The sequence below is a fragment of the Lampetra fluviatilis genome, chromosome 1, assembly GCF_964198595.1.
Source record: "Lampetra fluviatilis chromosome 1, kcLamFluv1.1, whole genome shotgun sequence".
NCBI lineage: Eukaryota > Metazoa > Chordata > Hyperoartia > Petromyzontiformes > Petromyzontidae > Lampetra > Lampetra fluviatilis.
The window spans coordinates 41,544,436-41,557,010 of NC_136275.1; the positions used below are offsets into that span (position 1 = coordinate 41,544,436).

Here is a 12,575-nt window from a genome sequence, read left to right on the forward strand (position 1 = left end):
GGATTAGTCACTACTTGTAGAATGCGTAAGTAGTGACTACTCCCATATCTTCATTTTCCATAAATATGCTAAATTCCTCTGTTGATATGCAAATGCATTTGTCAAGGCGCCCTTCCTCCCCTAACCCAGCTTAAATATACGCTGCCAAGCTTAGTGGTGTTCATTCAGACGCTGTCTTTCCGACAGACCTGTTCTTCACCTGAGGACGGCTGCTTGCGTTGTGGCCGAAACGTCGTGAGAATTGCATTTTATTATGTTTTATTTTTATTATTTTATTATTTCCGTTCTACGTGACTTTACTTTTGTTTTGCTTTGATGACTTTGGTGACCCTGGACACTTTTGTAAATTAGATCATTCTGATCTCTTGAGTTCTCACCTGGTTAAACAAAATATACAGCAAGGACTGTGCATTAACAATATCAATTTCCAATTCTTAGAGAAAGCGCATGCGTTAATGAGATCATTCAAACTGTTAAGAAAAGCAATTGGCTTTTTGGGCAGGATGTGTCGCTCAAAGATGATGGCCAAGAATAATAATGGAGTGGCAGCCAAGGAATTTAACACATCCGAGAGGACGTCCACTGGGGAGGTGGAGCTGTGAAATCCAATGGGAGGTGGTGGCGGCTTTGGGAGGTTTTCATTCAGCAGTGGATAAATCATGGCTCATAATGATGACTTCCAAGGCAGTCGCTGACAAAAAGTCATGAAGCTGTAGCAGACCTGGTCACTGATGTCAGTTGTATTCGGATTGAGGAAAGGTGTAGCGGCATTTGGCTTTTTAGACTCGGCAGCAGGATCAATGCGTTTGTGTTTTTGTTATTTTAACGCCATATGGGGTGGAGTGGAAACACACATGCGTGTGCGTGCGCAAGGAAATGGAATTTGTGATTTTACTCCACGGTGCCTCTAGGGTGCGTGGGTTGCACGCAATTCTATTGTTGGCACCAATCGCCCTAATGTGGGCTCAGCCGTCAGGAAGGTGGGCCTTGAGTGAGATGCTGCCTGGCTTCAAGGTGCCATTCTTGAAGCATGGCCAGGCTTTGATGGAATGCTCATGGGGCTTGTTCTGAGCAGCTGGGAGTTCAAGCGTGTTACAATGCTGAAATTAGCATCATGTCACGAGACTAAGAATCCATGTGGAAATCTCACATAGCAGTCAAATGTGGAAGATAATGGCCTGTGGCAGAGAATTTTCACAAGATCCCTACAAAAATTCCTGAAGTTACATTTTTAGCCTTTTATAGGGGGTGCACTTTTCCACAATCTATGAGATTGTTACATGATGGTCAGAGCGTAAACTTAGCCGAATAAAGTGCAATTGAAAACTTTACATGATGGGTGGACGTACCTAGACTATACAGTATTAGGAAGCCACTGGAGCTATGTGCTTTCAAATCTAAATTAAAAGCTAATTTCCTTACCACTGATATTTGTGTTTTGTTTATTGTTCTTCCCCCGCACATCCAATTAGCACGGTTGGCTATGTACAGACTAAATGAAGTTCAACATACGTACATAAACTCAATACACTTGAGAACCTAATTTTTATCATGGGTAGCTAGCCAAATTCTGATCCAGAATCTCAGCCGTTCAGCTTCGTGCTTCGAGTCTTGAGCCACCTGGGCTTCTCCAAGGTGAATGTTTATACCGAGGCAAATTATTGAAGCAGTTATGGATCAAAATGATGAAATAGAGGCAAGCAAGAGCAAATGGAGTGCTTACGGAAACACGTATTTGACTGTTTAACACGTAGGCTTTCGCCACCAATATAATCCACAATAGAGGTTTCTTTCGGTTAGATCGCGTAAATATATAAATGTGTCGTTAAAACCCACCACCACCTGACACGACCAACTCGTAAGGGTTGTCACGTAAACAGAACGTGCCAATTCGTCACTAGTACAGCACTAACCGCTGTGTTGGAGAGTCAAGCCACAACATTTACACACTGAGTACGACGTTTCGCCAGTAATTACACCTAGCTTCATCAGGCGACAGACAGATTTGTGGAGAAATCTTACTGTTTCGTTTCTTATATAGAGGCGTAGATGTATTGACCACATTTCTGCGCTCTTGCATAATGTGAGGGGGGGGGGGGCTTACTGAGGGAACGTACTATTCATGCATGTGAATTATGCGAGCCCTTTTAACTTATCCTTCCTGTCTATTGTGTTTATTAAAATATCCCTACCAACGGTAATCCCTATTGAAATACGCTGCCCATTATAGGCATGCATTTAAATAATGTATAATTCGAGTATTCACTTCCACGCAGCACTAAGACGGTAGCTATCAGAACGTTAAAGTTATTTTGATTTTTTTCAATTTCGATAGATTCTCTAATTAGTCTTGGCCAGTAGTTGCTAGTTTTGCACAGAACTTCAACATCATCAAAATCAATTGATCGTCCTTGTTGGCACGCGTGTTCTGCTGCTGCTGACAGTTGCATTTGGGATAATTTAATATTTTTCTGATGTTCTTTTTGTCTCGTGCTGATCATTCGTCCTGTTTGCCCAACATAACATTTACCACACGTGCAGTTAATCCTGTACACACCTTCTGTTGATAGCTTCGGTAATACATCTTTTGTACCAGATATTAAATTCTGTATTTTATGTACCGTGCCAAATCTGACTCGGATGTTTTGTTGTTTCAAACATCTGGCTAGTTTAAATTTCGACTTAAAGCTTTCGTGACTGCAGGGATTCATCTTCTTGGTTCTTTCGGTAAAGTCACGTAGAAGGGAAGTAATAAAATAATAAAAATAAAACAAGCAGCCGTCCTTGCGTTGTGGCCGAAACGTCGTGAGAATTTTTTTATTATGTTTTATTTTTATTATTTTATTACTTCCCTTATACGTGACTTTACCGAAAGAACCAAGAAGATCTGGCTAGTTTATCAGTTACTCCCGCAATATACGGCATTTTGATCGTTTTAATTACAATGCTCTTGTTATTTGATTTGGTTTTGGTATTTAATGGTATTCAATGCCCATTTGATTTGTGCATCATTGTAAGAGTTCATTTGCAGCGCTTCTATAACATGTTTGATTTCACTTCTCAGACTGTCACCATCTGACACTTTCTTAGCCCGATGAATGAGCGTCTTGATAAGAGCAGATTTCTGTGCGGGGTGATGGTGTGACTGGATTCAGATATGCGTCAGTTTGTGTTTTCTTTCAGTAAACGCTGTGTTATTTTACCATTTCTACCCCGTCCGAGCAGAATATCCAGAAATGGTAGAGTTCTGTCAACTTCCACTTCCATGGTGAAATGGATGGATGGTTTTTGCGAGTTGAAATTATTTAGAAATGCGTTCAGTGTATGTTTGCCGTGTGGCCAGACCACCTATGTGTCATCCACATATCTAAACCAAGCAGATGGTTTTAGTGTGCTTGAAGCTATTGCTTTTGTTTCAGAATCTTCCATGTACAAATTCGCTATCACAGGAGAAAAAATTAACCCGTAAAAACAAAGTTTTTCACTATAAATCCTTTATATGCGTGGCGGCTAGATTCCTCTCGTCCTCTGGCTTGAGATGGCTGCCACCTATGGGTCAGATGATTGCCTGCCACCATTAAGCAATTGGTAATTAAATATTAAAAAAAATTCCCTAAAAAGTGTAACATTTTGGAAAAATTGGATCACGGGAAGTGGGTTAAAAAACGACCGAAAGATTTGCACGGTCGTAAGCGCGCAAGCAAGCAAGCAAGTGAACTTAATATAAAGGATTTAAAAAGGAGAGCCCATTGCTGCTCCTTCCTTTTGTTTATAGAAGTCACCTTGCCACAAGAAGTAGGTGTTCTTTAGACAGTGTTCAGCTAGTCTTGGGATGTCTTTGGCTAAACCTTTGTTCGTTACCAGAGTGTCGAGTAATTTAATTGACTCATTGACCAGAACCCTCGTGAACAGAGAGGTCACATCAAAACTTACGAGAATATTATTAGGATTAAACTTAATATCTTTAATTATATTTACGAGATGTTCAGAGTTTTTGATGAACGAAGAGGTCCTACCGATGTAGTGCTGTATCTGTTTGGTTACGTATTGTGCTAATTTGTACGTGGCAGAGCCTATTGTACGAACTATGGGTCTGAATGGGACATAAGGTTTGTTAATTTTTGGTAGCCCATAAACTCTTGGTGGTTTTGATGCCCCGTGAGGACTATGATAATAAAATACAAGATTTACTCGATGAAGGTAGCTACCTTAAAATTAAACGAGACCCAACCAGCACATTGGAACGTAAAATGACGGCAATCATTGCCAAGTCATCAATTCCCAAGGAAAAGCAGTACCTGATCAAACCAAGGGCATCAAAACCACAGGATTAACTGCACGTGTGGTAAATGTTATGTTGGGCAAATAGGACGAATGATCAGCACGAGACTAAAAGAACAGAGAAATATTAAATTCTCCCAAAGCAATTGTAAGCAGTAGCCGAACAATCGTGCCAACAAGGACACTCTATTGATTTTGATAATGTTGAAGTTTGGTGCAAAACTAGCTACTACTGGCCAAGACTAATTAGAGAATATATGGAAATTTAAAGAAATCAAAAATAACTTTAACCGTTGGGATAGCTACCGTCTTAGTGCTGCGTGGAAGCGAATCATCATTTTAATGAACACAATAAACTGGAAGGACAAGTTCAAAGGGCTCGCATAATGCACATGCATCATGTACATTGCCTCAGTAATCCCCCCCCCCACATTGTGCAAGAGCGTAGACGGGTGGTCAACACATCTACGCCTCTACATAAGGAACGGAACAGGTGGACTTCTCCACAAATGTCTGTCGCCTGATGAAGCTAGTTGTAATTACTGGATAAACGTCGTACTTAGTTTGTAAATGTTGTGGCTTGACTCTCCAACACACCGGTTAGTGCTGTACTAGTGACGAATTGGCACGTTCTGTTTACGTGACAACCCTTACGAGTTGGCTGTGTCGGGTGGTGGTGGGTTTTAACGACACATTTATATATTTACGCGATCTAACCCCAAAAAACTCTAATATGGACGTATTTGACTATGAAAGGAACCACATTGCTTGATGTGGCTGGCGAATAACGTTTTACAATTCGTAGCTGTAACATGAATCGGACGATTACACTGAGAGACAGGAAGAGGAGCTCTTGGATCAGGGCACAAACAATTAAAACATTTGTAATAATTGTCAACAATCGTGGGACTGGGCAGGACACATCATGGCTAGAAAGGGTGCTTGTCATGGACAGCATGGAAGCCAAAGGAGGAGAGAAAGTAGGCAAGCCTTTATTCAGCAGTGGATAGACCATGGCTGATGATGATATTTATAATACACCAAGGCCACAAGGTCTACGTCTATCGGAACAAACACAAGCCCCTGTAGTTGTGAACACTTCAACATTACCCGGACAAGCAGACCATCACAACCCCAGTGCTGCAATCGCGTGTTTTTCATTTGTAATTTGGATGCCAGATGCATGAGGTGTTGGTGTACAGTGAGCTTAACTGAATTGCCATCAATTTACAGACTTTGTTTTCAGACATACCTGGTAATTGTGCTATAATAAGTTCTAGGCAATTTGGAAGAAATTGTTGAATTCGATTCTGTTTTGTGTTTTGATCATTACATCACTGTTGACGCCTGCATATTACTGCCTTTGTGATAAATCGGCATGGTTAATAATATTGTTTTCTCATTGTGTTTTTTTCTCTGAACTCCACTAAATATCATCACTCTCGCCAGAATATACGGTAAGATTAATTCGTAACGTTTTCAATACAACTGCCCACTGAAAGCTCATAAATGTGTTTCAAAAGTTATTGGAGCTCTCCGTTATTATGGTGCCAATGCAGTTGTGTGTTTGTGGTGTCTCAGTGCTCTTTCCTTCCCAAGTTCTCCATTTACATTAAAACAAAGTACGAAGACAACAATGGATCGAACGATCACGTGAGTTTCACGAGACCTTCCCAGTGAACACAGCATTTAATTTCACTTTAGATCATTGCGGACAATACATTAACATTGACTGTTTCAATAGACATTATTTTTTTTTATTAGAAAAGTAATTCGGAACATTTCTTTTACCGGAATAAGATTCAAATAATTCCTCTCGCTTTCACTTTATTGTTCAACTCATTAATGATCATTGTCACCTCAATAATGAAGCTGCTATTGTATCTGCAATTTTTACATGTGTAGTACCGTCGAATACAGGTCGACACCCGGGGTTGAGGCACACTGAGGTTTATTACAACAAACGTTGTGACATACACACTTGAGGGGGTATCGGCCCCCTCACCCGTCTATCTGAGGACACACCTCCTAGCTAACCCTAGCCTGCCTCAGAGTCCTCCTCTCGTGGACTAGGGGAGGCTATCTTGGCCCGACACTGGTCAGTCGGGCCCGGTACTCAGAGTCCAGACCAACACTGGCTCTGGCTCTGGCACCACGCCACTGGCTCGAGCCTGCGCGGTCCTGACAAGGACGGCGTAGCAGGGGGAGACCAGGGCTCTATCTCGGACGTCTTCCGTCTTCTCTTCTTAGCTAACCCAACTCTCCCTAGCCCCCCGATACATTCCCCTTTTATACATCCCCCTCCCTGAGGGGTGGGGTCCCGGGGGATCGTAACGTCCGAAGCGCGGACGTCGTAGAGGGCACCTGCCCGTGCACTGACGTAGCCCCGCCCACTGTGCTAGTTTCCCGTAGGATCCCATACATATCAGCTCGACACATATTTCTTCCGTAAGACCCCTACACATGTGCTGTAAAGTTGGTCGTATACTTATTCTATGGTTCTTTCGGTAAAGTCGCGTAGATAGAAAAAATTAACAACAATAAAATAATAAAAATGAAAATAAAGTGAATATCACGACGCGATTAAAACGCCGTGATATTTTTATTATTTTTGATTCACTTTATTTTTATTTGTATTCTTTTATTGTTATTACTTTTCTATCTACGTGACTATACCGAAAGAACCATAGAATATTAATTCCTGTAGTCACGAATTTTTAAGTCAAAATTTGGTCGGATACTGCTTGGTGCAATGGTGAGCACACTGGATTTGATCTCCTGGCACAGCAGTTTAAACAATGGGAAAGTTTTTTGACTCCCACCGCCTCTTTCTACCCAGCAGTCTAAATGGTACACCACGGTTATTTGATTGACAGGACGTAATGTCGGTACTCCCACCTCTTCAAGAGCGCTGTTTCTGGAGTATCCAAAACTGACTCAGGACTAACGGAGGACTGCCAACAGAAATTATTATAGCACAAAGGCAAAGATACCCATAAATCCTTAACAAACTGTTGGGGCAGGTGCTGTTAGCGAGCACCTCTGAAGGCCAGCATAGCACACGAGGGGGTGGGTGGCCAGCACCACCCCCGGCCGCCTTTGTCTCCCCAGTGGCGATGTTTAAACACGGCACAGGTGCTTATTTGAGGCTGAATCGACCTAGGGGAGGCCCAGCACTGGTTAAAATAATTGTCACTGGTGTTGGCAGTGAGCAGGAATCTAACTCTGGTCCCCAGGTTCGTAGCGCAGTGCGCTAACAGCTACACGACTGCTGCACACGAACACTCAACCGTGCTGTGTGTGTGAAGTCGAACGGCAAGGTTTGTTTGGCTGATATCCAACATGTTTAGAGCCCAAGTGATGCCTAGGAGTGTTGTAAATTTGCTTGGCATTGTTGAGATCCCGATGGTGCGCGAGTGAGTCCCCACTGCACTGCGAATGTTTTCGCAAAGTCTCAAGTGGATGCCCATTTTCTCTTTAAATCTCACGCCTGTCGAATGGTGCGAGCACAATGTTTTGTTTTTGGTCACTTTGCTTGTCTTACCGCAATTGTCGTTGTGGGATTTGCCGTTTGGTTACAGATATTCTCTGACGAACAAAACAATGCCGACAAGGAAGTTTGCTCGTTGGATATTGCCTATGATGAAATCCCGGAGAGATATTACAAAGAGTCGGAGGTGAGATATTAATCAATTAAGCTAGTGTTGCGTGACCATTAAGTTAGGGTCTCATTTTCGATGCTCATTTTTATCTGCCCACGTAGAAATTTTATAGCAGGGTTCTTTTTATGCCGGCTACATTTAAAACTGGCAGGAGGTCAATATGGCGAGTAATACTTTGTCGAAGTCGATAGTGGTGATTCACTTAATACAATTGTCCCTCTTATGGGAATGCGAAGTTTCCATAACGGACGCAAGACTGCAAACAGAAATGAGCACTTGAGCGTGGGTTACCTTTGTTAAAAGTATTTAAAATACATAGGTTAACCCCCCACCCCCAGCCGACTAGAGGTGTATAGATTAATATCGATTCTTAGTTGATTGATATTGATTACTCTTATAATGCATGAATATACTACATTATTTACATTCACATTAGCATACAAAATATAAGAGCAAAAAGGCGGTGGCTTATCCAAGTGGTGAGTGGGTACCACTGAGAACCTGGGTTCAAATCCAGGCAGCTTCCCCTGATTAAACTGGGTTCTCAAGTGTAGTTAGTTGATGGTCTGAGCCCTTGTCACCAATGAATGCACTACAATAACACCACTGTGAATTTGGTTCTGAACTTCAATTAGCTGGAATCCAAATCTGAGTATTAAAATACGATTTACTGTCATGTGACAAATGTTACTCTCTCTACCAGGGCAGTTGGAAAAGTGCTGCCCAATAATGTGCAGATGTGAGATTACTTAAAGTGTTTTCAGAAGTAGTTATGTGATTGCTGCTTCCATGGGCTGGCCTCTAACACAAACGATTGCACTGCTGTACCAGTGATTTGAATGGATTCTTATTCTCAATTCATAATGCTTACAGCATAATCGGGATACAAATGGGGACTTCCATTGTTCAGCCTATCTATTCACCCACCCACGTGGTGTTCTCCTCAGCTACATGTAAATCAGTGCCGTTACTGTCCAGGGTTAGTTGCTGCTAGCCGGTTCTGCAATCTACTCGTGTCGGAAAAGATCTGTAAATCTTATGAATCATAAATAAAGCACCTTTTTGTAGTCCAATTGTACTTCATATTGTTTTTATGGGGCTCCTCTGTCTGTGCATAACACGAGCCAGGACCTACGGGGGTTCATGTCGACGCGTACGACCCGCGGGCCGCTGCTGGAGGGCTGGCGGAATGACACGACGCCTGTCATGTGCTCCTACAAGCTGGTCACCGTCAAGTTCGAAGTGTGGGGGCTCCAGACTCGAGTCGAACAGTTTGTTCACAAGGTGAGCCACAGGGTCACCAACTTCCTGATTTTATCGACACATTACACAGGCGATACGAATAGATTTTTTTTATTTTTTTTTACCAACGGAACATATTTGTTACACGTCAGATATCACCGTGATGATGATGTTACTTCCTCATATACATGAGTTTTGCCTGGGTACTCCAGTTTTCTCCCACATTTAAAACAGCAATGGCCAAATATCCCAATGTAAGGCCTACCTGAAAAAAAGTGTCTTAGGACTCATTAAGGCATTCCTGGATAGATAATTATTATTACAACTCAAACTAGTCAATCATGAACATCTTATTTTATAAAGCAGAAGGGAAATTGGACAACTGTATACCGGGTTCAACCTTGTTAGGAATCATCAGCACAGTATCACCATCGTTGGCCAGAAGTTTGACTAATTGGAGTTGGGGGTCAAGTGGCAAGCAGTGTACGTGATGTAAGGACCGATCTCTTTGTCACCATCGTGGCTTTTGTTGTCTGGAAATCACCTCGTGTGTGGCATTGTTGCTCTCCTTGCCAGCCCGCACGCATGCTCTTGTCCAATAGGTTTATCGTAATTTGCAGAGTGTGAGTGTTGGCTTCTTGAGGCAGAGTAGTGCTGTTTTGTGATGAGTAAGAGCATATCACCCTCTGCTGACACTGTCTGGCAGTGTCATTGCACAAAGCACCTGCGAGGCATGACACTGCATGGACAAGCTGTCCTTGTATCATTTGTCTTCTCTTGCCTGACCTTTCTGGGGTTTTACTCTGGCAGGCCATCAGGGATGTGCTCCTGACCGGACACAGGCAGGCCTTCGCGTGGGTGGACGAGTGGTACGGTAAGGACACTATCACAATTCCCCATTGTTTATAAGCAGGCGAGAGGCGATTGAGACTGAAAGTCTGTTTGTCAAGGGAGACCTGTGGTAAACAAGTGTAAGGGATACCGAGAGGCATACACTTTTTGGAAATAAATAAATAAATATGCACTCACCGGGTCTAACGGCTTTGGCGTATAGGATGATGCTGAATCATAATCATTATTAGCATCACATGTGTGTTAGATAGCACAGAATTGACCATGTTTGAGACTTCAATTACTCGGCATGTGTATAGCGGTCTAAGATATAGGTTGCTGGCTATATTAACTGGGTATTTTCCCCCTAAACTGTTCTGTTATATATATAAAAAAAAGAGTTGTCTCCAGGCAATCCAGCTTCCTCAAAAGCTATGCCCAGAGCTTAAGATCTCACTGAATATTTTACAAGTTGCTGGAGGACTGGAAGGTAGCACGTGATTCTTATCCACTGCCATAGCAAGAGGTGTACTTGATGGGGTATGGCAGGAGTCCTGGATTTCTCTGGCTGAAATTACGCCCTGGCTATGCCGCCATTTGCGCAGGAATGACGATGGAGGAGGTGCGGGAGTATGAGCGCAACACGCAGGAGGCGACCAACAAGAAGCTGGGCATCCTGCCACCTGTCATTCTCATCTGCGAGCCGGCCGTGCAGCCCGTCACACGCAGCGCGCCGCCTAGCGCCCCCTCTACGCCCATCACCTCCGAGCCGCCCGACTTCCTGGGGCCGCCCAAGGAGCGCCAGCGCAAGACGTCGGCGCCGGAGACGCTCACACTGCCGCAAAGTCACTGCCGTCCGAGCAGCCTACCCTGACCGAGCCTCGACAACTGACTCGGCAAACTGAGGACCACCGCCCACCACCCTCTCGCGGTGCGGCAGCATTTCTCATCCGAAGAAACTCTCGCGTTGTAAACGGGGCCCAGCGGAAAAGAACACAATGCCAAAAACACAACCTTCCTGCCCACCATGACTCTGCTGCTTCTTGTATCTGAGGCAGATTCGTACCAAGAGAGGATGTTTTTTCTGCGGTTCACACCCAGCAGCATCACCACCTTCGCTGGAACACTCAAATGAGCCATCACCACTGACTGAATGTGGATCCCCCACTGTCTCCACTGCCTGGGGATATTCACGGATAATACACACACTGGTGCCAATGGCCCATGGCCTCAAAACTCAATATAGTCACCTACACGTAGTTGCACAAGTTAGATGTTTTAGATTACGTTTGACAGGATGTGAGGTATTTTTGTGGTCAAATGTAGAAGTTGCAATGTGCTTTTGTTGCCATAATTTATTCTGGAGTATGCCAAAAGTGGCCAAAAAAAGAGGTACTTGCGCTTTTGCTTCAACAGAAAGGATTCAGGAGCTGCATTAGTTCGTAAATTCATGTTTTTGTTATATTTTACATTGGAAAGTTATATTCATAAATCTGAGTTTCCATTGCACTGTTTGACTCAAACAACTGATGTTTATTCGATGCAAATTTGGAAAATGAACAATAATAAAATGTACATTGTGAGTAGGATATAAAATGTACACATTTATTAATTATTTTGTCAAATAATGCACAATAATAAAATCAGCTTTATAAAGCGCCTTTCAAATTAGGAATCTCAAATATGAATATTTACATCAAAACAATGTCATGGCAGAAACGCTAATCAGAATGCTACTGGAAAATCAATGTGTAAATCACAGTACACATCACGCAGTAACAGCTGTGTAGGTTACCATGATTGTGCTGAATAGTTATCCGATGTGTTTTCGGGTCGTACTGTGCATTGTTTGGTACGATGTCTAACGTTTTGCACGTGGAGTCAAACTTTGGATATGTATGTTTAACTTCTTTCGCGCACCATACATCATATTGTACAATGCAAAGTACAACCCGAAGACACATCCAAGAGGCAAGTTATTCAACTTAAGCAAATACTTTGAAAATAAGTCACATTATTTACCCTCCTTATATAATAATCCAGAATGAGGGGCAGTCAAAAACATTTGAGTGCGATTTGATATAAAAAACAAAGTTCCACCATCCCAGTGTTGAGCTTCTAGTCATATCATAGAATAAATAGATGTTAGAAGTGACTGTTTTAAACATTACAGCAAAGTGTTCATTGTCGGTTTGTGACTGCTTTTAGAATATTTTTCGTAACAATCCTGTATTTATACTGTAATATGTATCATTACAGTATCATTTTCACTTTCGTTTGGTCTTCTGTATCGGCTGTTTAGGTGACATGAATTCCCCCATGGGAGAGGAGGTGTTAATAGACAGTCACAGCCACACAAACGATTGCCCGGTCAGTGCAAGAGGATCACTATTTCACGGTGGTTATTGTTTTGTTTTTGTGAAGGGCAATGTTTGTCAGCTTTCGGAAGGGACAGAGGAATAATTTTGGACAAATAACGGTATTTGTTTTAGTTCGTATATCTTTTCTTATTCATGTGTGATGCAAATGCGAATTGTGCTGATTATGGACTCTTGAAAT

General features: G+C 42.6%; 1 protein-coding gene across 1 annotated transcript in view; it reads left to right on the forward strand.

Annotated features, from left to right (window-relative positions):
• Nucleotides 1-11,670, forward strand: part of LOC144943386 (cytoplasmic phosphatidylinositol transfer protein 1-like) — an 89,827-nt gene extending 78,157 nt beyond the window's left edge. The window contains exons 5-10 of the mRNA XM_078870789.1: nt 5,731-5,738; nt 5,863-5,934; nt 7,863-7,958; nt 9,072-9,227; nt 9,996-10,059; nt 10,622-11,670. Coding sequence (XP_078726915.1) covers nt 5,731-5,738; nt 5,863-5,934; nt 7,863-7,958; nt 9,072-9,227; nt 9,996-10,059; nt 10,622-10,890 — 665 coding nt within the window. The 3' untranslated portion in view covers nt 10,891-11,670. The remainder of the gene's footprint in view (nt 1-5,730; nt 5,739-5,862; nt 5,935-7,862; nt 7,959-9,071; nt 9,228-9,995; nt 10,060-10,621) is intronic.
• The last annotated feature ends 905 nt before the right edge of the window (nt 11,671-12,575 follow it).